General features: G+C 51.2%; 2 protein-coding genes across 4 annotated transcripts in view; one reads left to right on the top strand and one right to left on the bottom strand.

Moving 5' to 3' along the window:
* The window catches only part of NUP188 (nucleoporin 188), a 30,878-nt gene extending 27,805 nt beyond the window's left edge, over window positions 1–3,073 (top strand). The window contains exon 45 of the mRNA XM_080356191.1: window positions 2,883–3,073. The gene's annotated coding sequence lies outside the window, so the exon portion shown is untranslated. The remainder of the gene's footprint in view (window positions 1–2,882) is intronic.
* SH3GLB2 (SH3 domain containing GRB2 like, endophilin B2) lies at window positions 2,519–25,752 on the bottom strand (the record flags this gene model as incomplete). Of its 3 annotated transcripts, XM_080356199.1 has the most annotated exons (13): window positions 2,519–2,920; window positions 3,451–3,712; window positions 4,302–4,316; window positions 4,797–4,897; window positions 5,391–5,480; window positions 8,055–8,078; window positions 12,116–12,178; window positions 14,182–14,193; window positions 15,868–15,960; window positions 16,413–16,546; window positions 17,757–17,885; window positions 18,225–18,366; window positions 25,690–25,752. In XM_080356199.1, the coding sequence occupies 13 exons, from the start codon at window positions 25,750–25,752 to the stop codon at window positions 2,813–2,815; spliced, it is 1,236 nt and encodes a 411-aa protein (XP_080212325.1). In that variant the 3' UTR covers window positions 2,519–2,812. The 3 variants fall into 3 exon arrangements, with proteins under 3 accessions (XP_080212325.1, XP_080212324.1, XP_080212323.1); XM_080356198.1 differs by lacking the exon at window positions 14,182–14,193; XM_080356197.1 differs by lacking the exons at window positions 4,302–4,316; window positions 14,182–14,193.
* Window positions 25,753–26,064: the final 312 nt, after the last annotated feature.

The following is a 26,064-nucleotide window of genomic DNA, read 5'->3' on the forward strand; positions in this document are numbered from 1 at the left end:
GACTAGAGCGAGAAAATTAGATTATCTTGCTTTGAGTTTTTTTTTTTTCCTTGTAAGCTTATGTGATCACGATATTCTAGTACAATTTTTGGATCTAGATTTACTTGCCCTGAAGGCTTTGGAGAGATCTGAACTCAGTGGCTGGAGCAAAGTGATCTTAAAGTAGACAGGAGAAGGGTTTGGTTACCTTCCCAAAGCTGAGGTGAGCTGCTCTGACAGGAGGACGTGGGGTGACGGTCCCAAGCCTGGTCCTGTAATGGTTAACACATTCTGCCACAGGGAACCCCCGGTGTGAACATAGAGGTTTGAAGGTGAAGAACTGCGGAGAAGGTGGCAAACAGGCGGGTACAGCTCAGCAGTCACAGTCGGGGCTGTTCTTTGATAGCTCTGGTAGGTGCCTTTCCTTCTGTTACAGCTTTTGAAGCTCCAGGCAGTGTGTTAATCACTTTATTAGTGCCCAAAAAGAACAGACAGCGTGAGAATTTAGGGAGAAGTAACAACACTCTTTAGTGCTCAGGCACTAGAGTGAGTTTACAGTGCTGGGCAGGAGTCCTTGGTGCCACATAGCAAAGAAGAGTGGATGCTGTTGGCTACACCTGTGTTTTAGAGCTACAGCTTTGCCTTAGAGCACAACATTTGATTGTACCTTGACCAGAGCGACAGGGAACAGCCCTCGCTAAGGGACATCTGGAAATAAGCAGCATGAGACTGCGATCTTTGTGTAAAGAGCCCGTTAGAAGCAGCACTAGATGTTTCTGCGCGTCCCCCTCTAATGCAGAGGGAAGGGAGCGCTGCTGCCAGGAACAGAACTCCTTGCGGCTCTTCTGAGGGAAGAGACACCATTTTCTGCATCATTAAGCTGCTGCTGTTGTTGCTAAAGCTGTTCTTCTTTCTTTAATGCACCAGGGAGAGGAATAACAGGGACATCACTGGCTTGAGGGAGAGGTGCAGGAACTGGCAGGGAAATAGGCTGGGGTAGAACTGTGGCAGTGGTAATCATGGCAATTGTAACAAAACCAGCAGCATGATGTGATTTCCCCATTCCCTGTCACTGAACCAGACAAACTGGGCGCTATCGCTGCACCACGGAGCATTTCAACTGCTGCTTTTCCCAGGCGTCCTTCCCAAGCCGGGCGCTCGGGACAAGGCGTTAGGATTTTAGATTAGCAGCAGATCTAGTTTCCATAACAACAAAAAAGTCCGTTAGATCTAGAAGAGCATTTCCAGTCCCTCAGCAGCTACAGTCAGACTGCTGCTCTATTTCTGCTTCAGGTTAAGGAGGAGCTGTTGTTTCTTGGAGTTCTCGAATCTATAGTACAACCAAGATGTACCGAGAACTGCAAGGCATTAACGACCTTAAGTTTCAGTTGGAACAGGGAGGATGAGCAGCTTTAATTTGCTTTTACAACAAGCCTGGGACAACAGGAGGACACAGCGCACACCTGAGCCAGCGCTGCGGCCCCTGAGCCCACACACAACACTGAGGCAGCGGGTCAGGCAGTTCATTTATTGGCAAATAAGTGCTGAAAACCACGAGCCCTACATACCACAGGTGCTCGGTGCCCTGTTACATTAGAGTGGTCACGATACCATTGGGGAAAGTGCAAAAGATCAATAAACAAGCAAAGTTAGTTGTGACATACCGAGGGGAAGGAGTGAACCGAGAGCTTGGTGCAGGTGAGTTTCTCTTCCATCCAGCTCAAGTGGAAAACTAGTTACAGCAGCAGGAGTCCTTCAGGTGAGCTCTGGCTAAAAAGCTCATTAGGGGATTAAAAAGCATATAGGCCTGAGCGCTCCCTTTGAGCTAAACCACCGTGTACGCCAAGGGCAGCCTGGATTGACCAGAACAGGCTCGTTGTTGGAGGTACCAGCAAGCGGGACCGTCCCTCACTGTACGGGGATGCACCAAGTCTGTTCACTGCTGGGAGGGGAGGGGAAGCGTTAGGGACATCTGTCATCTGGGGTGAAAATAAAGTCAGGCTCAACCATGCCTGGAACAGACACACCGAAATAAAAGCCTGGACAATTAACACAGGGAGCAAAGCTTGTAAAAAGGCTTGTAAACTCTTTGCAGTCCAAGAGCAGAGAAATGCAAGCAAGATGCATGGTCCCTTGCACTGAGGTTTGATTTTTGACATACAGACCCTATATTATTAGGCTGATCTTCACAAAGAAATTCCCTTCCAGCTTCAGAGGACGGTTCTATTGAAAGATTGAAGCCATCAGGCACCATGATAGTAAGCGCGGCTCTTCTCGAGCCTTGCCTTACTGTTCTCCCACAGGTGAGCAAGGTGGGTGGGCTTAACAGGCTCTTAATGCTGAAATTCAGCTTCCTTGCCTTAAGAGCTAGAACACATCAGAGGGTTCCAAACGCTTGATGGTTTGACTTGGGCAATTCTGCTGAAGGAGAGGGAGGACAGGAGGGGCAGACAGGCACTAACTCACACCAGACACGAGGGGATGTAAGTTAAACTCGGTGAGCAGCCGCTGAGGGAGGCAGCTCGCTGGCCCTGGGGGAGCCGCTGCGAGAAACAAGACAATGGGAAGGTAGGAAAAATGATCAAGGAACCTCACGCCATCAAGACATACCTCAAAGCAGGCCGCACTGGTAGGTAATGAATTCAGTCTCGGGTGCCACCAGCCCTTTCCCAAAACCTTCCAGTAACAGTTTTACCACTTTTCCACAATTACCGTACTAGCAATGGAGTGTCAACCCTGAAGAGAGCAATGGTCTCGGATGAAGAAATCGGCGTTAGAAGTGCCAGGAGATGAGGGGCGTGTTCTACTTGTACATTCTTCTTCCTGGAAACATTTAACTTAACAGTTCCAAGTAAGTGACAGGAACTTTCCCTTTCTGGTTCCCTCTTTCACCGATGAGCCAGTCGGGATCCATGCCTGGCAGGCTGTACACAGTGATCATCTGGGGAGAGAAGACGGTGTTAGCCAGGACCTCACTCTGCAGAGACAGCCAAGAACTGAAAGAACGACAATTCCTGAGCTCATTTAGCAAGAACCTTTGTGCCCTTTCCCTGGAGCCATCTGCAGCTTTAATAGAACATCTACAGAAATCTGCCCACTGACGTCCCTGTTGCCTTTTCATTCTCCAAATTGACTTACGGTTATTTTTGCATACAGGGTGGCATGATATTGCCATGTCATCATCCCTTCTGAATGCAAATGTTCAGTCTAGTCAACAAAAGAGTTTGCAGGTTGCTGAATTTCCATTTTTCTCCGTATGATTAGATCAGGCCCCCAGCCAGAAGAGGAGAATTATTGGGGTGATACTCTGAAATAGCAAATGGCCATGAGCAAAGCTCACTGCAGTTCAGCAGGCACCAGTGTCAAGGAAAAATCTCTAGTAGCAGTTCCATAAAATGGGGGGTTTACGGGCAGGAAATGTAACCAAGACCTTGCTGAGCATGCAATACTAAGCAAAGAAAAGGTACCAACCTCATCTGCAAGGAGTGCCAGCTCGGTGCTGTCAGCTGCTTCGTAATCATAGAGGACTCGGGCCTTCCGCGTCCCGCTGGCGGGAGGTTTGACTTCATTGGGGTTCAGGACACTCTCTGCCACGGAATTAGGCACCCCAACAATCGTGGGCACAACTGGAATTGTAGGCACAGCGGGGAGCGTGGCAGCAACCGCTGGAGGAGAGGCGGCGGCTGGGGGAGGAGATGTGGATTCTGCGTTGCCTACGAATGTGCCTGAAAATCTTACACAGGAGGATAAAAATAAAAAGAGAAGCAGAGTTCAGTAAGGCTCTAATACAAGGAACCAAGAAAGAGCTTGTTCTTTCAGTGGTTACACTGCTCAGGAGTTCCAGTTAACGGCTGTAACATCTGCGCTGCCCTTCGGGTGGGGAAATGCACTCGGTTCTTGGGTGCAGAGACTGTGACAGGTAACGCTTGTCTGCTGGCTTTGATCCCTGTGTCCCATTCCACGACCCGCAGAGCATGAGAGGGAAGCGTGGGCCTAGAGAGGGGTCTGGGCAGGCGCTGTTCTGGGCTCTGCAGCTGCTTTACTGGATGTGCTGTGTCCTTGCCCTGCTCTCACCTCGTCTGTGGTACCTGTTTAGTCTGCTAGTTCTTCAGAAAGGGACAGTCGTTGCTGTTAAACTAAATGCCAAGACTGGAGGCTCCCAGGCTTGCTGGGCTCTACAGACAGTAATGGAGGTCGGTCTTGTTTATCTGTAAATACCCCACACACACACTCAGGGAGTGCAGCTCTGGTCTTTGTAGTGAGTCCGCAGAGACTCCGGAGTTTGAGTTGCAGAGCTCTGAGAGCAAAAACATCCTACTTACATTTCTCCTTTGGAGCTGCAAGCGTGGAAAAGAAGGGAACAGGAGCAGTGAGTGATCATGCAGAAGCAACAGCCCCTCTGGGGTCAGGCCACCGCGCTGCTGTGCCAGGTAACACACAGAACAGCCCTGCCTGCACCCGCGGGACGCGCGGCCGGCAGCGCCGAATTAGCCACTGCTGCAGCACAGCACGCTCAGGATTGCTGCCTGGCAACGGGAATTTGTCTCCCATATGATTTCACAGATTTGGAGGAACACTGATGGCTCTTGTGCTTTGAGATGAATGGATAAGCCCCTGATGAATCCCCATGGCAAAGCCTGCTCTAAACGCATCACCACCCGGACTGGTCACCATTCCATAAGCAAAGAAGCTCTGTTAGAGCTTGGAAGGGGCTTTAAAACTACCCGACATGATGACATAGGATGAGGAAGGAGGCCCGAGCCAGGGGCAACCAGTTGAATGACCCTTAGAGAAGTAAAAGCAGCGTCTTATCTCACCTGCCCAGTTGCTTCTGCAGGTCAAGCATGTATTGGTAACACTGAGCATAGTAGTTGGTCTGAGACTCCACAAACTCGTGGAGACAGCGGAGATGATTCACCTGGAGGGAGAAGGACCATAGGCCGGTCTGTGAGTTTGGGTGCCAGGCAGAGGATCCCTCTCCCTGCAGCCACGACCTACCCCGTGGGAAGCAGGCTTGTGCAGGCCAGCATTTAAGAGTTATTTGGTTAGCTTGACTACACTAATTTGTTAATTTGCATAGGCCCAAGGGTGATATCAGAGAGGAGGCTGCTCCTGGCACTCTGGCCATGCCCATGTGGCTCATCCACAGTTCTAGTGAGAGAAGAACAAGGTCTTTCTGGCTCAGAAGCATTTTGAAGACTGCAGGCATGATGGCACTGCCTGCCCACGCTTCACTATGGTTTTACTTTGAACATTCCAGGTTTGATGAGGAGGTTGCTGTAGCCTCCAAGTTGATGACCTCTTCCACCTCTGCGCCCAGTGCAGGGCTCCAGCATCCTGCTGGCATTCCTCAACAAAGGAGCCAAGAGTCTCTGTTGTCCCCGTCACCCCCATTACCGAGGAAGACTCACATGTGTGCTGCTGATCCCCTCCAGCAGGAGACGTGTCACCTCCGCCTGGCGATCGAACTCTGTCTGCGTGAGCCTCAGCTCATGTTCTGCCTGCAAGACAGGACAGGGTGTTGGAGACAGCACCAGGAGAGGACCCTGCTCTGCCTCCTCCAGGGAGAGGCAGCACCCGCCTCCTCCACCAGCCCCTTCTGGCACCGACACGTGCGCTGCTGGCTCGGCAGGATCCACGTGCACCCGGGACCACACACTCAGGGTGAGGATCCCAGAGACTTCTGGCTGTATTTCAACTTGATTCCTGCTTGATCCTACACTGGATCACTGCAGGTCATGGAACGGCAGCTCAAGACTGATGCATCAAGCTCGGAAGCTCCTGCTCCCACAAGACCAGAACATGAAGATGGAAAGGCTTTGCTAATCCTGAGCTGTGTGGAAAGCCAGTCCCATGCCAGCACCTCTCCCTCTATTGCCTGTTGCAGGACTCAGAACTGGGCAGCCGATGCTGCTCATCAGCATCTGTCCTCTGCAAAGGGAACACTGGAAACGGGACAGTGCCTGTGGTCAGCACGGCTGAGTCTGCTGCAAAATACAGCTCTGTTAGATGCCTCTCCAAGCCTATAGGTATTGGAATGGGACAACCTCCCCAAGTTCCTCTCCAGAAGTACAACTTTTGCCAGTATCCTTTTATCATCACAGAACAAAAGCTGAGGCCACGGAGCACCTACCAAATTGCTGCCACTCAGCTACATCTCTCCGCAACGGAGATGAACAACCCAAACTCCTACCCAAGGCTCTCCTTGGAAGCTCATTACTTATTTTGAGCCAGGAGGAACTCAGCAATAGTGAGTAGCAGTCAATGGGGATTCAAAGACAGGGTGATACTGGAGGGTAAACGAGCAGCACGTTCACTCTCTCTTACGTGCATTACTCCTTAACATGCAGTAGAACATGCCAGTTGCCTCTTAGAGTGACGTTCACTGGGCTAGAGCTTGCTGGAAGGAGAGGAGCGTGGTTCAGCGTCCCCTTCTCCAGGAGGGAGCAGCAATCGGGGCTGCCCGCCTTGGCGCAGCAGTTCCTGCACAGCACCAGTTCTGTCGTTCTCCTTCTGCTGCTTTGGAAATGCTCCAATTATTCTGGCACAGGAGCAATTCATCTGGAATTGACTCCAGAGAGCGAATACACACAGGATGATGGTCTCAGAGCAGAGGCTGCATCACTGGTGTTTCCGAGCAGGGTCACCCCAGGGTCCCCCCAGCCTCCTCATCTGCTGACAGCACGACCAGGACTGTTGTGCAGCGAGGCCAGAACAAAGCAAGGCTTTGACTGTCTTTTAATCAGATTTGTCTATTTTAAGCTACAAGTGATCTATTTTCTTGCATCCTCTGTCTGAAAGGGATTATCTAAAGGAAAAGGGGGAATGTAGCAGGAAATACCAGTGCCATGCCTCACTAAGCACCAAGAGATTCTTGTTCTAGTGAGCTGCACAGAGACCTCAGTGACAGCAGAGCCATTGGAAACGTGTGACAGGCAGACACAGCTGTGTTTGGCAGCACCTGGGATTTGCTCCATTGCCTCTCCCTGTGAGCTCTGAGCAGACACAGGATGTAGTTTCCCATAAAACCAGCACAGACTGTGACCCGGGAGGTCCCTTCCAGTTTTGTGCTCCTCCAAGACATGAAGAACTTTGAAGCTGACTGACATACCTTGGTCTATCCAACCAGGATAGAGCAAAGATAGAGGAACAGAGCCGTGCATGCTGACAGCTGACTGCAGTCACCTTGTTTGTTTGAGGGATGAGCTGGTTCAGAAACAGCCAGTCTGCTCTGCTAATGCATTTTGAGGAAGGCAGTCAGAGGTTTCTATCATGCACAGCATGCAGGAACGTGCCATTCCACCACCTTGCAGTTCAGGCTTCAGGCTAACGTCTGCCGGGGGTGTTTGAGGCGTGAAAGGCAACGGGATCCCAGGAGGCGTCTCTGAAAGCTCCACACCATGCTGGAGCTCCACACAGAGCTCACCCTGGTCTCTAGTCCACTAGCAGCCCTCCATCCATCTTCACGGACGAGTTGCGCTCGTCTTGGGCAACACAGAAAATAAACGAGATCTGGGACTTTGCCGCCACGGATCCACTCAGAAGGGTAAGTGCAGCTCACCCAGACAGTCACCTCTGTCACAGACTCCAAACTTCCCACCCTGCCCTCCTGAGAGGGCTGTTCCCTCCAGCAGCTGGGGCTGGGCACCAGAAACCCCTCTGTCCTGGCCACAGCTCTGCCCAGAGCTCCTGCTTGGACCCCAGAACAGACGAGGGGCTACTAGAGGCTAACGCACAGCACATGCAAAACGGGAGCAGGCAGGGCCTTTGCCACAGGAGCAGAGCTGAATCACATCCCAGCGCGTCACCTCTGCTCCTATGACACCAGCGCAGGGCTCTCAGAGCTGGTTTTTATCACGTACAGCCGAACCCACGCACACTGGGTACAGCCAACTGGCCCACAGGGCAAGCTCTTCCCGAGCCGCTGGCAGAGTCGCACTGAACCGCAGAGCTGCGGGATGAGGAGCTAACAGCAACGTCCCACCGATCCTCCTCTGCACAGGTGGAGCAGGAAGGAATCCGCAGCATCCCCCCACCCCAAAAAGGTTTGAGTACAATTTCAGCTGGGTACTTACTTTTTCCACCTCGTCGCTCCAAAGCTGTAGGGGCCACAGAGCAACAGGAAAGGAGATCAGTGTTGGAGACGTTGAGAAGCACTCTGTGTTAACAGCAATGGGCAAGTGGACACAGCGGGGCAGCTCCGGGGACGAGCTCGCCCTTCACCCAGCAGCAGCTGCCAGATCCACGTCCCTTCCCCTCATTTTTGCACCCTCGAGCTCAGTTTCGCAATGGGAAAGCGAGTCCATGCCACCAGAGCCGGCAGCGCTCCCGCTCTGCTCCCTGCCAGGGCTGGTAAAATGGCATTTAATGAGCTCCAGGAAGAAATGGATTAAGCAGCTGAGTCCTGTGAATGAGGGTCACTCTGCTGCAGAGGCTGGTGTTGAAGGTCAGCCCTTGTTTTAGGCTTGTGGAGAGGCAGGTGAGCTGCTTGAGCCCACAAACAGGGCCTGGGAGCTGCCATGAGCTCAAGGCACACGGAGGCCAGAGCTCCTCACCCACTGGTCCAGAGATCTCAGGTTAGTGGAACCATGATCCAGCCTGAGCTACCAACAGGCACAAAGGAAAGGACGCAAGGCTGGATGTTGCCTTTGAGCCAGGAAAACATCATACGGCTCCTTCCTGCTCCCCTCAGCCCCAGGGGCACGTCTGGGGCAGCACAACTGCCAGCTGCTGCTGGGATCTGGCTCCAGGACATGAAACAATGGACAACAGAAGTCACGCACAGCAGTGGGAAAGGAAGAGAAGAGGTAGAAAAACACATTGATCCTTCCCAGAGGTTCTCGGCTTGGCCTTTCCTCAGCAGAAATTACTCCTGCAGCCCTGGCAACATGAAGAGAAATCACCCTGGATCGACTGGAGCACACCATCCTTTTGGCAACACCCCACACTGGTGGGGCCAGGGGACAGATGGCCTCTGAGACCTTCACCCTCCGATGTCACCTTTGCAGATCAGGGAAGTTCACCACAGCATGGCTGAATCAGCACCGCAGGCACCTAAGGGCTCTGTGCTGGATGCTGCTGTGTCACAGGACAACACGCTCTGTTTAGACCTCATTGAGGTTTGCTCACATGGGCTGTGGTAGCCCCAGCTGCAGAGAGAACTTCACCAGGCAATATGAGGAGCACCTGGTGAAGAGCTGGAGCAGAAAGGTGTTACAGCAGCTCCTTGGCTTGCTGCCTGCTCTGGCTTTTGTCCCATGGCCTATAGTTCGGTTCCTATTCCATGGTATGTAGCCTGATTGTTATCTTTTCTCATTTGTGTGGAGTTATTGTAGCTGGTCCTCTTACGGGCACAGGCTGTCCCTGTGCTATGCTCAGTGTGCTGGGTGGTTTCTCTGACCTTTATTTGCTACTGCAGGTGAGGAAAAGGTTCTATTAAGGCCTGGGCAATTTCAGCCATGTGAGGGAACATGAGGTCCTTTTCCTTCTTGGTCTAAGAGCTCCTGTTCTGAAAGGTGGTTCTGGATGGTGGGAAGCACCTTGTAGGCAGCTGAGAAGCAGGTCCCAGCCTGAGCTGCTGCTCTGGCACAAGACTCATGTTTTTGGAGCAAGGTTTACTATGGAGACAATGGGAAGCTTTCACTCTTCCTACTTAGATGCTGTAGACAGTACTTAAGCCATTTCAGGCCTGTTTAATCATTGCAGTTCTCAATTAGTAGACAAATTTGTTTCTCTTCCATTGGCCTTGCTGTGCAATCTCCAGCTCTGACCCTGTGGTGCTCTGGGGCAGGCCAGCTTTGCCCAGACCTGTCCCTGGGCTCAGACACTACATGGCTCTAGTCAGAGCATTTCAGACAGAAGCCCATGATTTGCCTCTCTCTTCCTCCACCCCAGCTCAAGCCAGAGGAACAGCCTTGAAGGTACTCAGTGTGTTTTTCTTGGAATCATTCCTAGGAGTAAGCAGAAGGCAAGTGGCAGGATCTGGGAGAAAGGGATATTTAGGTTTACACAGCCCACGTACACCTTCTTACACAAAAACAAAAGGTCAGTGTGGGAGAGAGGAGAAATGGCTCCTTAGCCTCCAACTCGTACAAAACAAGGGAGGTGCTTCTCTCCAGGTGGATCTAATTCCAGCTAAGCCTTCCTGTTATGGAAGGGGAAAAAATAAAAGCACCGTGTTATCCGTGTCTCCAAAAAAACCAACATAAATTTAGAATCCAAATCAGAGCCCTGCTGAGGGCATAGGGGCCAGGAGAGAGCTGACCTGTTTGCTCACCTGTAAGACAAAGTTGTTACCTGGGCATGAGCAATCCCTCCCCCCCGCAGGGAGCAGAGCCCAGCAGCAAGGTGAGCAGCAAGCACTGCTCTGTGCTGTCAGCGCACGCTAAGGCTAAAGTAGCAGAAGGACTCTGGCCTGGAAGAAAAGCAGAGCAACAGCATGAAGAGCTCCTACCTGGCTGCAGTACCTGACCCCCCGGGGAGGATGCTGGGAGCAGAGAGCTCATTATAAACTGGTTCTGCCTGCACAGGGCTGTCTGGGCTCAGCCTGTGTTTTGCTAATTAACGATTCCAATTGTTATTCAAGTGAGTCAAGTGCAGCTGGACTTCAGGTGGCACTTCAGCCACCAACTGCAACCTGTGAACTAGTTTCGGCAGCCAGGAGGATCACTGCTGGCCAGGCCTGCGGGTTTGCTACAGGCACTTGTGCTGGGATGCCCACTGTGTAACCATCAAACGTGATGGAGTGATCGAGGTCCGTGCTGGCTGCTCACTGAGAGCCCTGGTTTGGTGATGACCTGTTGGACTGAGCATCTGGGCACTCTGACATGCTAATACCTGTTACACAAACGCTTGTCTCCAGGTCTGCTTTGGAAAGTCTTGGGGAATAACGATACCCTGGTCTAACCTGAGCTGTTCAGAGGCAGGGAAAGTCCAGCTTCTCTCCTCTAATTCTCTTAGTGCTCAGTCTTAGTCCATTATTGCAATACTTGTGCTGTCCTTGGAACAGACCCTTCCAAGGGAGAAGCCAGAGCCACAGGTTCACAGCTGTACTAGGAGAGGCAGGAACTGAGCAATTGCTACAGCATCACCAGCATCAGCTTCTTCCGAAGCACCCCTGTCATCAGGCTGGTTATCTATGGAAACAGTTTTCTAGCTTTGGTACAAAGCTATTTCTGATCCCAGCATCGCTCTCTGAGAAGGTCAGGACAGATCCCCCTGAGAACTAACACTGATGCTATCAGCTCTCACATACCTCTTTCTCCAAATGGGATGGGTTACCTGTTAACCAAACCCACCTTGTTTCCATGACAGTTTTTGTTTGCTAGAAGGCTGGGCTGTCCTTTTTCATATCTACAGGTCCCCCTTCCCAGCCCTTCCACTCTCACATTATTCTACTAACAGGCATCAGTGTTGTTTTGAATGCTATCTAGGAAGCAAGATGATCAGTTTTCAACATTTTAACGAGAAATGTGACATTGTGCAATGGGGAGCCATGAACACAGCACAGAAAGTCAATTGCTTGACCACAGCCACTCAGTGCAACAGAGTAGAGATGCAACGGGCTCTTCACCCACCCCCAGCGCATCTGACTGCATAACAGCCACCAGACAGGCCCTGAGATGAAAGGGAAAACATTCACCTCTATTGCAGAATAAACAAGCCTGCGCTCTCAGCCTCCTGCATTACAGACACGATTGGTGGCAGATTCCTCTACCTTTGCTTCTCTTGACCAACTACAAATCCTCTGAGCACTGACGCCACTGTACTCATCAGGCAGTCACACGTGTGACACAGCCAGCATACAGCTGGAACCAGCCAGAAAGGCTAACCTTTGAGGTTTTTTTCCTTTCAATTGCTCTACTAGCAATAAAACCCAGAAGATTCCCATTAGAAAATGTGGAAAAGGATTGGCAGAGAAACTAGAAAGCAAACCAAGCAGCAGAAGTGCCAGACCCTGACCGTGCACCCTCACAGGGGTGATCTGCATCCTTCAGGTGGAGCCAGAGGAACCCTGGGCAGCCCATGTCACATTAAAATGTTGAAAACAGCAGAGCACTAGGTCCGAGTATAAGTTGGGTGAAGAGAGGGGCAGGAAGAGGTTGGAGAGGCAACATCTAGCGGGAGGCAATCTTACCGCAGATGCGCTGGCGGAGAGAATGTAATTACGAGGTCTAGTCTCCTGAAAGTCAGGCACAGCCTAGTGAGGGGAATAGAGTTTCATGTACAAGTCACGCAGAGGAGTCGATAGGAGTCAGTTGGGCAATGGATGGAAGAAGGGACTGGTGTTTTTTTCCTGTTTGTGCTGGGAGCTTAGTTCAAATTCCTATGGGATGGCAGGAGGGAGGTCTCCCAGCAGTCTGGGCGGTGGTGTGTGGAAGCCAGGCTTGTGCAAGAGGAGGTGGACTGGCTCATGCAGTCACACCTAGTACCCGAACAGCAGATGTTTCTACTGTTAGAAACTCTGCCTGCACTTACAGCTATCTGCTCACACAGTGGCCAGTTGGAGTGGAGATGAGATGGCACAATCTCAAACACATTTCCCATTCCCTGGCAGCCAGCAGGTTGCTCATGTTGGCTCGGTCCAGTGAGCAGGACCTTCTTTCTCCTTGCTTTCCACCTACAATCCTAGATGTGTCCCTGTACAGGGCTTTGTCCTCAAAGTGGCTGTGTTCACTAGCACCAGAGCATCCTTTCCACAGTGCCTTTCAAAGAAACACGTCTATTTATTCTTACTCTCACCAAACCTCTGGGCATGTTTCCCCCTAACAGACTCAGATCTGCTATTCTCAGTAAGGAGCATGACTTAGCCAAAACAGATCTGGTCCAAAGCCTTGCTGTTGCCAAAGGTAGTGCATGAGTTTTCAGCCCAGAGGTCACCAAACCTCTGAGCCACCTTCTCCATAGCTAAACCTCTGCCCTGGGGCAGGAAGACTCAAGCATTCTGGAGGTTTTCCTCATTGGGAATGATCCAGTCCATCCCCACACAGGTGTGGGCTCACTAACCTCCACATAGCATGGTCTCTCTGTTCAGCTAAGCTAAGACTAAGTTTCCTAGGATGGTCTTTGGCTGTAGCATCACCTGAAGAGATAAACCAGCTCTCTAGCTTACATCAGGACCATCACACTGGTGTGGTGGACCAGGGCATCCTCCTGGTCAGCCTTGGGCCAGTGTGCAAGGCTGGCACACGATCTGCCATAACCCAGCTATGTCGTTAATCTTCTCGGGCCCCACATTTCCTTTCCCAGGTTAATCTCTTTGCAGCTCACACAGATCTGCTTATACACACTGACCCGATTTGCTGGGCCCCGAGCAGCCTGCTAGAATGAGTGACCAGTGTGTGGAAGAGCAATCAGGCAATCTCAACAATAAGATATTTTTTTAACCATCTAGGAGTTTTGGGGATGGCTAGAGGAAGGAATAAGGAGGAGTGATTCCTTTTACAAGTCAAATCTGAATATAGGGAGAAAAATGCACAAATGAGATTTGAGGCCAGCACAGCAACTAGGCTTGACTCCTCCCTGTGGGGAGAGGAGATGTTTCACAAATAGTTTCTTATGTTTTTTGTTTTGTTTTTCATTATCAAGTGCAACTGAAGAAACCTCTCCTCCCATTCCCTGGTCTCCAGAGAGTCCCAAAACTAGTCACAGCACATGGGATGAAGGAGGCAAACTCCTCTTGCACTCCTATGCATGGACGAGTTGTATTTGCAAGCAGTGATCAGAAGGGACCCACCTCCCTCCCTGTTCTGCTCTTGTAATGGGGAAAATGGGCAGAACCCAGGAGCCTGGAGGACAGAACAGCACCACAACCAGATCAACCTGCCTGTCATTGTCTCTGGGCTGCCTCCCGTCCAGGAGAGGGACTTGCCACCCAACCTGACCCCTCCTGCCTGCAGCTGGAGGAGTCTGTGTGGGTTCTGACGGGAGCCCATGGCGCTCTTGAGCACTGCTTGCAAGCAGCGTTGATGGAACCGAGTGCATGCTCCAGAGGGGCTGTAGGCAGCAAGAGATTGCCCCATCTTTCGGGGACACCTTCCCCAGGCAGCCATAGCCCTGACCACGCTCAATACATGCTCTAGGGCCAGTCCCAATGGGACAAGGGAGATACGACTTTTCGTTTAAAATGGGAAAGAGACAATGAGAGGTGTTAAAGGAAAAAAAAAAATAAATCACAGCACTGTTAGCACAGTCAATACTCACATCTCCCTCACACTGAGCAAATCACAAAGAAACAAAACAAAAAGGTTAGTGAACAAAACAGCATCAACAGGAAGGACCGAAGCACAAAGTCCGAGGGAAATGCACAAGCCCAGACACGGGAAGAGCAGCTGACAGGTCTGGGCAGCAGCGCACTCGGAGGGACAGCCACGAGACAGCAGCTGTGGGAACACAGGTTTGCACCACAGACGGGAAGAGCAGCAAGAGAGTGGTGAGCTGGGAGAGGTGCGATACTGCAGGCCAGGTTGGATGGGAGGAGGGTGGCACAGGACTCCAGACATGTTACAGGGGAACGTTGTGGTCTAACGATGAGTTAACACACCTAGAGCAGAGGCAGCAGTTCTGCCCCCCCATGCTGGGAGCTTCCACCTGTGCCTTGTCCTCTAGTAGTCAGGGAGGCACCCAGAGCCCAGGGACGCCCCCCTTTATGCTAAGCTGGGTAAGAGATGGGTGCCCACAACAGCAGCTGAGGTTGCTCTTCTGTTGTGTGATCTTGGTTTCAAAGAAGCAGAGAAGCTGAAATGTGGCTTGGGGCAAATACACTGGAAAGCCTGGACTGGCTCTGCATCCTGCCTGGGGCAGCCCAGCCCGGGAGTTCCAGTGGGAAAACAAACTTTTCTGGCTACAGGGAAGTCCCTCACCCAAGTGTCTGGGTGCAGGTGAGAGGCCTTGGGATCACTTCACACAGGAAGCAAGGTAAAGAGGGTGGAAAGGAAAGCAGCACAGGAGGTAAGTGAACTCCTCCTCTGATTTGAGCTTCAGATAAAGCAATGGCCACCACTTCCCACTGAGACTGGAGGCACCATCCCTGAAGTTACCTTTGGTGGATCTGGCTGACCTGACTAATGAGAGAAGGCTCTTTTAATTGTAGAATAGCTTGGCTTGGAAGGGACCTTTAAAGGGCAGCTATCGCTTTTGTTCACCCAAAGGTTTATTTGGGGCTTTCCCACATACACCTCAGCACTCTGCTATACCTGCTGATGGCTGACTTACTAGTCCCTTCTGCACTGCTCTGAGCTGGGAGCTTTGCTAGTTTACTTGCCATGAATTTGCCAAAGCCAGAGGGCAAGATTAGCCTGTAACTAGACAGCACCATGAATTAAGTGACTAGAGAGACTGAAGGAAGGGTGTCTTGGTAGCCAGTCTGACCCTGGTCACCTCTCACAGGCTCTCCTGGCACTCCTGCCTAGGGAAGACTGAGTTGGGAGAACCCTAACAAATCTGAAAGCCTGGGGCTGCTGCAGAGCCCCAGCATGCTCTCCCCTTGTGCACTTCCCAGCTCAGCTCTCTCTTGCCTTGCTTTGAGATCCCCAGGAAAACTTAGCAAGTCCTCAGAAGACACAACCTTTTAGTTATTAGCACAAGTCATCCAGCAACTACTGTTAGTCAGGAGACGGGAACCTGGGTCAAGTAGAAGTTGGCAGATTTTGGAAGTTCAGAACAATTTGTTTCAACAACTCCCCCATGGGAGAACATCCAAGGAACAGGCACATGGCTCCTGCTCCCAGTTCCCTTGCATATCAGACAGGGAATATCCCTACCCATGGCTGCCAGAGCCAGGACATTGTTGGGCAGCCTAATTTTTGTCCAGAGAGCATGTGGCTTTGCTCATGTGAGCCAATCCCTGGGGCCAGAAGGACAGGCAAGGGGAATGAGGGAAAAAGTTACCGCTGCTTTTGCCTCGGCAGCTTTGGCTTTCTTCAATCTGGCTTTGCAGGCATCCAGATCCAGGCGGCGGTTCTGTAGGATCCTCCGCTCTTTCTGGAAGGGATAGAAAATAGGATGAGAACAGACTACTTAGGAGCTCTTGGTGAGGGAAAGAAATGAGGTATCATTTAGGAATCAAATTTATTTCCTTAACAAAAAAGTGCTAGTGTGAAAGAAGCAGTTGCTACACTGATCTCATTAGCAGGAGTTTTGGGCCTGGCTGCCAGGGACACATGAAACAGAGCAGCCTGTGGGTTGAAGGAGTCGGGAAAGGAGTTATGTTCTTCATGCACATCAACTGGCAACCCTTCTCTGCTGCAGAGGTGGCCCTGAGCAGATCCAGGATGGGCATTCCCCTATCCTAGCATCCTTTGAGGGGAAAGGTATGGAGTCCTCCCTTCTCATAGGGAAGGAAAATGTGCTCTTCTAGCACTGTCTCCCTCTGTCCCTGTCCTCCTTGTCTCTGGTGACATGACAAGCTTCCCCTTCCCTGCCAGCGCACTTACAGAGATGGTTCGCCAATCCCCTTCCAGGAAGTTGCGCAGTGGAGTCAGGAAGTTGATGGAGGCAGAGTGGATGAAGTCCCGTTCTGCTGCACCCAGGCGCCTTTGAGTCTCTCCAACTTTGATCAAGGTCTTCCCTGCAACAACAGGAGCCTTCAACTCCAGGAGAAACCAATTAACCTCGTGTTGGCTTCAGCCAATTCACACAGAGCCACCAGGCTCCAGTGTTGGGGAACAAAGGCGCAGTGTACCCTGCCTGGCCAAGGTGACCATGCCCACACCACATCAGCCTCATTCCTAACTACAGTCTGCCTTTAGCTTGAGGCCTCTTCTCAGCTGCTCCCAGTGCAGCTTTGATTTTATCTATCTGCTGAGGCACTTACTCTGCTGATGTCCTTTTACTGCTACACCTGCTTGCGCAGAATGATTTTTGTTTGTCTCATAAAACAGAGGCACAGGAACAGAGCAGCAAATTAAAAAGCACCAGAGCAGAAAAAAATAAGTTGATTAGGCAGTGCTGGCTATAGATGCAGCTACAGCTGTTCTGCAGGACTCACTATTGAACAACTATTGATTTGGCAAGCAGTACAAAGCTCATGGCAGAGGCAAGGGCAGCTGGAAGTTAAAGCTGTGCTTCTGTGCAGGTCTGCTGCTTAAAGAAGCTCAAAATTCCCCCAGGAAGGGGCAACTGTTAGGATTTAGGAGCAGAAGGATACTCTGTGTGGTCAGGAAGGGGCCTGTTGAGGCTTGTAGCCAAGCACCAACCTTCCCAAGTCTGTTTTTCTGTTCTCTTTCTGCTGGGGAAAGATTTTCACCCTCCATCTGCAAGACACAGTTAACAGATGGTTCTCCTGTTCAGAGTTTAGAGAAGCCCTGTGCAGTTAGACATCACCTTAGACTAAAACTGCACAAAGCTAAAGCCATTCACTGCAACTCCCTGTTCAGGCTAGTTTAGAAAGACACAGAGATAGCACAGAATAGTTTCTGTGTCCTGTCACCAGTTCTATGAACTACCCTGGATCTGTGTGTCTTTGTTTCTTCTCTAGCTCTGCTGGACTTGAGGATTGTTTTAGCAATAGGGAGACTCCGGCCCCTTCTTCCCACAGCACAGAGCATGTTTTGCTGTGCAGTAAGAACTGCCTTCCTGCTCCAAGATTCTGTGCTAGGGAAGACCCTTCTCTGGCATCTGCTTGGACACACTAACAGGCAGGTTGCCATGGGGGGAGCAGGACACCCTGCCTCCTTCAAGAGGCGCACTGCAAAAGTTTTAACCCATCATAGCAGTGGGGATCCCCTCTTAGGAAGGGATGGATTCCCAGGGGGGTTTAATTAGCCAGGCTTACTTACCATAAGGTGTTCCTGGCCCAAAGTCATTTGCTGCTTCTGTCATGTACTGTGCCAGCAGCTCCCCGTTGGTGACCCGGGAAGGCACCTTCCGGTCAAGCTTCTCATAGAGGAATTCTTCTACTCTGGCACCTGGAATGAGGATGTCACGGGTGGTTACAGGATGAAGGAGGGGCCCCTGGAGCTGGCATTCATGGTGGCACACCCCATGCACTCCTCAACCATGCACTGGGGAGGTGTCACCTCCCTTCCAACCACGTCCCAGCCCTCAGGAACGCTGCCAGGCTCGGGGAGGCAGCAGCCAGCCATCTTTCGGCTATGCAGTAAAGGAAGGAGAAGCCCTGCAAAGACAGGTTTCTTCCAGCCCCCACAAACTCAATGCAACAGGGCTGTCTGCCAGAGGGCACGTCTTTTAACATCGCTTGAGCTGCAAGTGATATTTGTTCTTTGAACATTAGAAGCTGGACTTACTAGGGTTTGGCTGCAGCAGAACCTCGGTCTGACGCAAGATCTTCTCTGTCCAGTTCTTTGTGCAGTCTGCCCTGGCCAGAAGGTTTTCAAAGTGGGCGTCTAGTTCAGTCTTCTCAGCCTGGCCCAGCTTTTCTTCAGTAAACTGCAAGAAGGAGCAGTAGTCGTTAGAAGGTCTGTTGTATTAAAGCAAAATTATAGTGTGCTATAGAGCTATTAAGAGACACGAAAGCTTATTCTGTCTCATGCACTTATCTTGGAGTGGAGCTAAAAAGCCTTCAAGGTGTCATTCTTTGTTCCCAGGCATCTTTCAGGGGAAAAGGACAAAAATTTGCCCAAGGGTGGAAAAAAGCACTGAGCTAAAAACAGAGCCCATGTTTGAGAGGTGGTCCAGAGTATGCAGCTTTTAATAAGGTCTGATGCAAAAATACTGTAGTTGTGAGGAATCAAATTCAAGTGCGCATAGCTTGCAGTATTTCATGCAGCATCCAGCTTCCTTCACCTTCTCCTAACCAACTCTACAAAACCCAACGGGATCAGAAACGCCACGTCCACCTCACAAGTCACACTTTGTTCTCTTCTTAGTTAACAAGCATGCACACAACATGGGCTTTGCTACAGCACTTGCTGTGCAAGCCTTCAGTGTTTTCATACTTGCTCCTCTCAGTGAAGGTGGCCAACTTTAGTGTATTTTTAAGCACAATTTGCTGCTCTTGATGGAACCGGCATCTTGTTGGAGTATACTAGAAGACCTCTTTAGACAGCTGTGGCACTTGGGAGGTTGCAGTTGTCCTTTGAGCCCTTGTTGCCGGCCCTTGGTGCCACTGTTATCAGGACACGGTACTGTACAATACCTGGTAGAGTCAGGTGCCAAGAGATTAAAGCCTGGCTAAAGCCCTTAGGAGAAATACAGCTCCTGTCTATTCTGCCACTTGCACCTTCTCTTCCCTCCTCCCCTGTCCCACAGCTCAGCTCTAGATGGGCCAAGATACCCTTTTCATGGCTCTGGGCCTGCTGTCTGCTGCCCCAGAAAGACTTTCTGGCAAGATCAGTGGCTGCCCAGCAGCCTCAGCTGCATTCACATCCAGTACAATGCTGGGAACAAATTGAGATAAGGAACAAACCCAGAACCAGCACGCGAGGTAGGTTAATAGGCTTTAGGAGTCCTGTTACCAGCTCTGCGCAAATGTTACTAGATGTCTGAGATATACAAGCCCTGCAGGTATGTTTGCACAGCGACCTGTTTGGGCAAGATTGAGATGGAGTCCGTGAACCGCTCTGCCTGATGGTGGTGGTGACGGCTACCAAAGCGCAGGGACAGTCACGCTCCCTCCGGCAGCCCATGGGGACAGAGGACTCGCAGCCATGCATGACCAGGGGTCGCTTCACTAGCCTCTTCCTCGGGACCAGCAGCCCCTGGTTACCGGCTAAAAGCAGATTCAAGATGAGTGTTTGTATTGCTTTGTACCCAAGGTCTGTGATGGTCTTTGGGGACACATGCAACTATCAGCCGTGCATGAGCGGCTGAGCCTGCCTCCCTCTGTCGCTGTTGGAAGCCCAGGGCTGTTTCCAGGCGCTGCCAGGCTGGGCTGAGTCACGGCCATGCAGCAAACTGGGGCTTCCCAGGTATTTGGCACCAGTTTTTGAATCATCTGTTTAAGAGCTTTCTTAAACAAGCCAAGACTCCTTGATGCAAGAGTCTCCCTCGCCCCCCCCTTTCCCAGACAGCTTTTTAAGATCTCACTTTCAATTCTAGCTCTTTTCCCTGCAGTATTAGACACATCCTGCACCAGCATCTGCCCGGGAGCAGCCCTAAACCCAGTTTCTTGTTGGGTTCTTACAGCATTGCTGCAGTCAGATCGCTGCTGAAGCCCTCCGGCATCTCCACAGTGCTGCTGCCCTCTCAAATCTCTCCTGCTCTGGAGTCTTTTGCAATATTCACAAGAAGTATCTCCATCACTGTCCTTTGTGGCTATTTTCTGTAACCTGTGGCTCCAAAGGGTCAGGCCAGAAAACAAGCTCTTATTCAGGCTTGCTTTAGGGTTGGAAAGCAGCGCATGAATGTCATGAGGTGGGTGCAAAGGCACAGGAGGCTGTTACTCCATTTCCACCTAATTACCTTCATGTCTCCCTGCCCAGCAGTCAGCTACACTGCAAAGTCCAGATCCAGGCACAGCTTTGGGGTAGTCAGTACCACCACACAGCAGGTCGCTGCCAAGGGTGCTCTTTTCCTCCCCTGCAACACACTTCTCCTTGTCTGTGCATGCAGAGTCACTGATCCAGCTCAACTTAACCTCCAACATGAATTTTAGGTGGATCAGAGAACTTGCCCGACTTCACAGCGCTACTGGGAATGTGCCTTCAGGTGCAGGGGAGCGCAGAACCACCTCTCACAGGAGCAGCTTGCAGTGAGATCGAATGAAGCTTCTCATGAAAGCCCGGCCAGCGAAGGAGATTAGAGGTAAGTTACACTACCTTATCCCATGAGCTGGTTCTTTCTCATGGCTGGTGCAAGTGGAGATCCGAGCTTTCAGGTGGCAACAGGTCTCAGCTGCTGATCCCCTCTTATGTGCCTGCCCAAGTCAGTGTCCGCAGTGAAATGCGGGACAAAACAACCGCAGTTCATGAAGTACGGCTATTCAAGCATTTCAGGCAGAACTGCCCCACAAAGGATTTCTGTTTCTAGGAATTTATTTTTATAACAGAAATTTCATTATTTTTCCTCCCCATTGAACAAAGATTTCACTGTGAGGCCAAGAGATGCAGGAGACCAGACAAACTGATCATACGCTCGTGCCCCCTGATTGCAAAATGACAGATTAAAATTATTCTGTGTCTTGCTGCTCCTGGACTAGAGGCATCAGTGTCTTTTGTAGCACCAAATACTCCAGACTGCCACAAACTAGAGCATTAACTTGGTTGCATGAAGTTGACCTACACACTTGGTGCATTTCCAGCTGGGAGAGGTCAGGGCAGTCACAGCGCTTGCTATTGCAATGCCTGGCGAGAACTCTGAGCTTCTCCATCCTGCTGCAGCAGAACTACTCCCTTTTGTTTTCCAGAACCTGGTGGCTGGGCCAACAGTCCTGCCCTGCACCAATTCCAGGGTCTCATCCTGGGATCACGTGCCAGGTCGCGATGCTGAGAGGCTCCGCGGATCCTGCCCTGCAGGGAGCGTTCCCGCAGCTGACCCAGCTGAGCACCGGTCCCGTCTCTGCACAGGGAACCTGAGGAGGTGATTAATAATGCAGGGCAGCCTTTTGTCAAGTGCCACTCTCGCTCTCCAGGAAGAGGAGAGCCGTGCTGCATTCCAGGGCATCAATAATTCAGGCAGGGAGGCTTGGCTGGCCAGCAGGAACACCAGATGCATTATCAGGGCCCATGTGGACAAGCAGGCTGGCCAGTTGGGAGAGCAGCACTTGGGTGACCAGCCCAAAAGAAGCAAGAACCTGCCAGACTGCAGTTTGGGCAGCTGCCTGCTTGGGGAAAAATTCTCCTTTCCCCAAGTGATTTGGTAGAGATGCTACTGGGATGTCAGGAGGGTGAGTAAATAGAGCTGGATGGCACCCTCTGTGCTGCAGCTACAATATCAAAGAGGCTGTGCCTACAGCTCTGGAGACTTAAGGCCACCAAGGTTGGGTTTTAAAATAGCACATGTTGTTTTCTTTGCTGAAAGCATTAGCACTTTTCTCCCCTTCAAAACAAGGGGAACAAAATCCCAGTGTTCCCATCAAGTTATGCCAACGCCACAGCTGTTTTGCACAATGCACCACGAGTTGACTTGTGTCTCTTCCAAGCTTGAGTGATTTTTTCCATCCCTCTCCTGTCCAGCAGCCCAGACCTGGATGCCATGGGCTCTCAGTGGGAAGCTTCAGACTCCTTGAGGATGATCTGGTGGCAGAGTTCGGGCCCTTGCATCACTTGCAGGGTCCACAGTTTTTCCAGCTTGACATTACTTATGACTTTTCACCTTAAATCACAAAGATAAAACTAGGATCTTAAACCAAGAACAGACTCCTGTATCTGCCAGTAGATTTGGGCTGTTGGATTTTCTGAAGCCCATAATGCCCAGACTATGGTAACATTTGCTCTTTGGATGATCGGAGACACAACAAAATCTGTACAGGCAAATCTACCTCCAAGCTTTTGAAAGGTCACATTAGGAGAGAAGCCGTAGCCACTCGTTATCTAAAAACCACCTGAATTTCAACAGCTCTGGACCGGACGCAGAATATGCTTCAAATATTTGGTCACCAGGAGTCAGGAAAGCGAGGCTGTGAGCCAAGTGAAACTGTGCTAGAGGACAGAAGGAAGCCATTAACAGGACAGCTTGGTTAACTCATGAGCAAGGCATTTAGGAGAGGAAAAAAATATTGCCCTTGTGGATTCATAGGTGTGTTTCAAATGGAAACATGCTCTGGCCTGTATCTCTAGCCTTCAAAACACTTTTCTTAAGTCACCTCTGTTCTCTTTACTTTTTAGGTGTCCAGTAATCAAGCTATCAACCCCAGCAAGGTCAGCAAGCAGAGGGGAAAAGTCTCTTCTATCAGCAGAGTTCAGGGAGATGGGGGAGTCTCTCTCTCTTCAGGAGTTTCAAGATAAAGTCAACCTCTAGCTGCTAGTAGTAATTCCATTAGCAGTGGGATAAGCACCCAAAAGCTGTACTCACGCTTGGGCAATTTCATCCACAGACAGTTTACATCAAAACTGACAAAAGACAGACACCTACAATTATTTCCAGACATCCCTGAGAGAGCCTGGCTTGCAGCCTGTCTAGAACAGAGACATCCAATGTGTTACCTTTGGAAAGAGAGATGCCAGTTCTGTAGGGAAGCTGGAACTATCAGCACAGCTTCCTCTGCAGGGATTTGGGATCAAACCCACTTATTGGAAACTTGAAGGCGCAGCTGATCAAGGGGAAGGGCCTTATTCTTCTTCAGTGAAGATGCAGAGTGTGACCTGTTTGAAGTCTGTCTGCAGGTGCCAGAGCTGTCAGGGGCTGCAGCCCCTCTGAAGACACTTACTCCACGGCTGTGCCTGGTGGTGTAAGTGTCAATGCAGCACATCCTCCAGTGTGATGCTAAATCCTACAAAAGCTCTTTATTCTTGCAGCTGCCCAAGCCTAGAAGCTTGTTCTCCACTCCAAAGGCAGCAGTGCTGACCAGCACTCCTCTACTTCATCTACTCCTACTACCTGTTTTGTTTTTCCAAAGAACATCAGAGATGCCATGAAGCCCACAGGGCACTGCTTGGTCAGGGAAAAGCATACACAAGCCTCGTAAGATAGTTACTGTTTGTACAGCACCTTTGTCACGGCCACCTCTGTCCTGGTGCAGATCGGTACAGGATTGCTCACCCAGGAGCACATGAGCCCTTCAAACTGCCCCACTTCTCCCCAGGTAGGAGTCCTGCTAACCAGTGTCTGAACTAAGACAAGCCATATAAAGAAAAGAGCTCTTTGTCAAGGGGTTTTTTTTTGGTCATGATTAAGGTCAAGCCTAGTCCAAAATCCTTCAGTCAGCACCTACACTAGGTTATATTCAAGAGATTTCAAACCAGGACTGCTCCTGCCCCAAAGCTCAGGAAACCACCTCAGAAGTGGTGGCTTGACCATGTTCTACCTCCTTCACCCTCCCTGAGGGGTGCTCTTCTTCCAGATGGAGTTGAGTTCTCGTGTGTTGGCCAGACATCTGAGCCAGACACCAATAGCTAATGCTGTCTGAGTGGCACAGCACATAATGGCCAGTCCATTTATCTCCCAGTCGCTGCAGTTCCAGTAAAACATCACTTTGTTAAATGCCCGGAGCCAAAGAAAGCATCTCCAATGCTATAGAAAACGGAGCTTATTCTAGACAGGTCCTATTCCCTTCTTGGAAGATCTGCTGTGCTAGAGAGTGCTACAAACCCAATCCTCGTTGCCAAGAGTAGATCTCAGCTGTCATTTCTGGCTCTTGGTGGGGATCCATTCACTCACACCAGCAGCAGGACTCTATGGGAACAGCCCAAATAATGCCTATTCCTCCCCTCAATTACATTTCAAAAAGTGTTCAGCTTCAGCGATCCATTTCCTTCCAGTCTCCCCTCCTTATGCAAACATCTGCATGCTGTCCACAAGTACTAGTGCCCATTTTGTTTCAAGAAATTACTACTGTAATTAGTCATACGAATACTCACATATGAGATTATGTGGAGTAGGTGTAGCAGGCAGAAGCCGCTATTTATAAACGCCTCCTTGCTCTAGAATTGCTGTGTGCAGACACTGTTCCCATGCCTGTCTCCTTCCTACGCCTTGAAGCTAAAAACCACTTATCAGAGACTTACAATAAGGCTTCTAAACATAAGATTTCTTTACAGCATTTCTTCCTTTCTTCTGCTACCAAGGTCATTTGCATGAGAACAGCATCTTTAAGCTTTCCATCTGCTCCTTATTTTGCACCTGTAGTTAATATCTCTCTTTTTCATAACATATGACTCATTGGCACAGTTACAGGAGGTGATATCTGTTTACAGGAGACCAGTTCCTAAAAGAGCCAGAATTACTCCACTGCACAGAAGGTCTGGAACGAGACGGCACTGCTCTATTTGTTTACCAACCCCCACAAAACAGGTAGAACAAGAAGCCCAGTCCCAGAGTCACCAGCTGGTGACTTCACTCCTCAGGAAGGATCCCAACCAACTCTCACCTGTTTCTCTCCTACCCAACCAAGAGCAGTTTTTCGGTTATTATGCCCAAGAAGTGGACAGACCCAGCAGCCACATCTCCCCACCTGCTGCACTTTGCGCCTCACGGGTAGTCCTGTTTCTTCACTCCGCAGCTCCAGGGGGTCACTGCATCCCTGATCTCAGGTTTGTGGTCTTGATGCCATCTTGGCCCACCCAGACACTGCTGCTCAGTCTCAGCAGCTCCACCCCATCGCTTTATCAGCACTGTGTTTTGTCAGGGGCTGGGAGCTACTGCTGCCCGACCTCCCCAGGCTGCAGACCGGCAGCAAAGCCACCTCTGTCACATCTCCCTGGCAAGAGGGAATGGGCCCCCATGGGTCTGGGCACAGCTGATTACAAGGCAAGCTTTTCTTTAAGAACAAGAACTCCACACTCACTTGCGTGTGTGTGTGTGCCTTGCCACAATCAATGGGTCAGAAGCATCTCTGGAGCCATCTTCCTTATTAACCTTTACCAGTCTCAGCACAACAGCTCAGCTGATGCTTGGGGTCACCCAGCAGGACCCAGAGCCCCGAGGTGGCCGCTCCCGGGGCTGCGACTCAGCCAAGCAGCCCCCAAAAAAACCCAACGGGGGAAAAGAAGCCCCAGGCTCCGCTGTGCCCTGGATCCGCGGGTGCGGCGCAGGACGCTCCGTGCGGTGGGAGGGAGGGAGGGAAGCAGCGGGGGAAGGCCCGGGCAGGCCCGAGGCCTCCGGGCGGGCGCGGTTGCCATGGCGACGCGCTGCGGCCCTGCCCGCCCCACTCACCTGCATGGCGCGGGAGAAGAACACCCCCGCGTCCGACGCCAGCTTCTTCACGTTGAAGTCCATGGTGGCGCCGGGAGGCCCCTCCGCCGTGCCGCGCCCCCGCTGTCACCGCGGCCGCCGTGCGCCCGCCCTTTATAGCGCCGACCGGTGCCCTCCCCGAACCACCCCCCCGCGGCGTCTTAAAAGGGCTGTCTGTCACCGGCGGGGCCTCCCGGCGGCGAGCCAACCGGCCGGGCGGTGCCGTGGCAGGAGGGGAGCACCGAGTCGTAGCGGCAGCCTGCGGGGGTCCGTCCGCCCCGCGAAGAGCGTTCGACCGCGGGGTCGTCAGTAGCAGGCGCGGCCCCTTTAAGCGGGGCAGCCGCGCCGGGGGGAGCT

The sequence above is a fragment of the Nesoenas mayeri genome (assembly GCF_963082525.1).
Source record: "Nesoenas mayeri genome assembly, chromosome: 18".
NCBI classification, from domain to species: Eukaryota; Metazoa; Chordata; class Aves; order Columbiformes; family Columbidae; genus Nesoenas; species Nesoenas mayeri.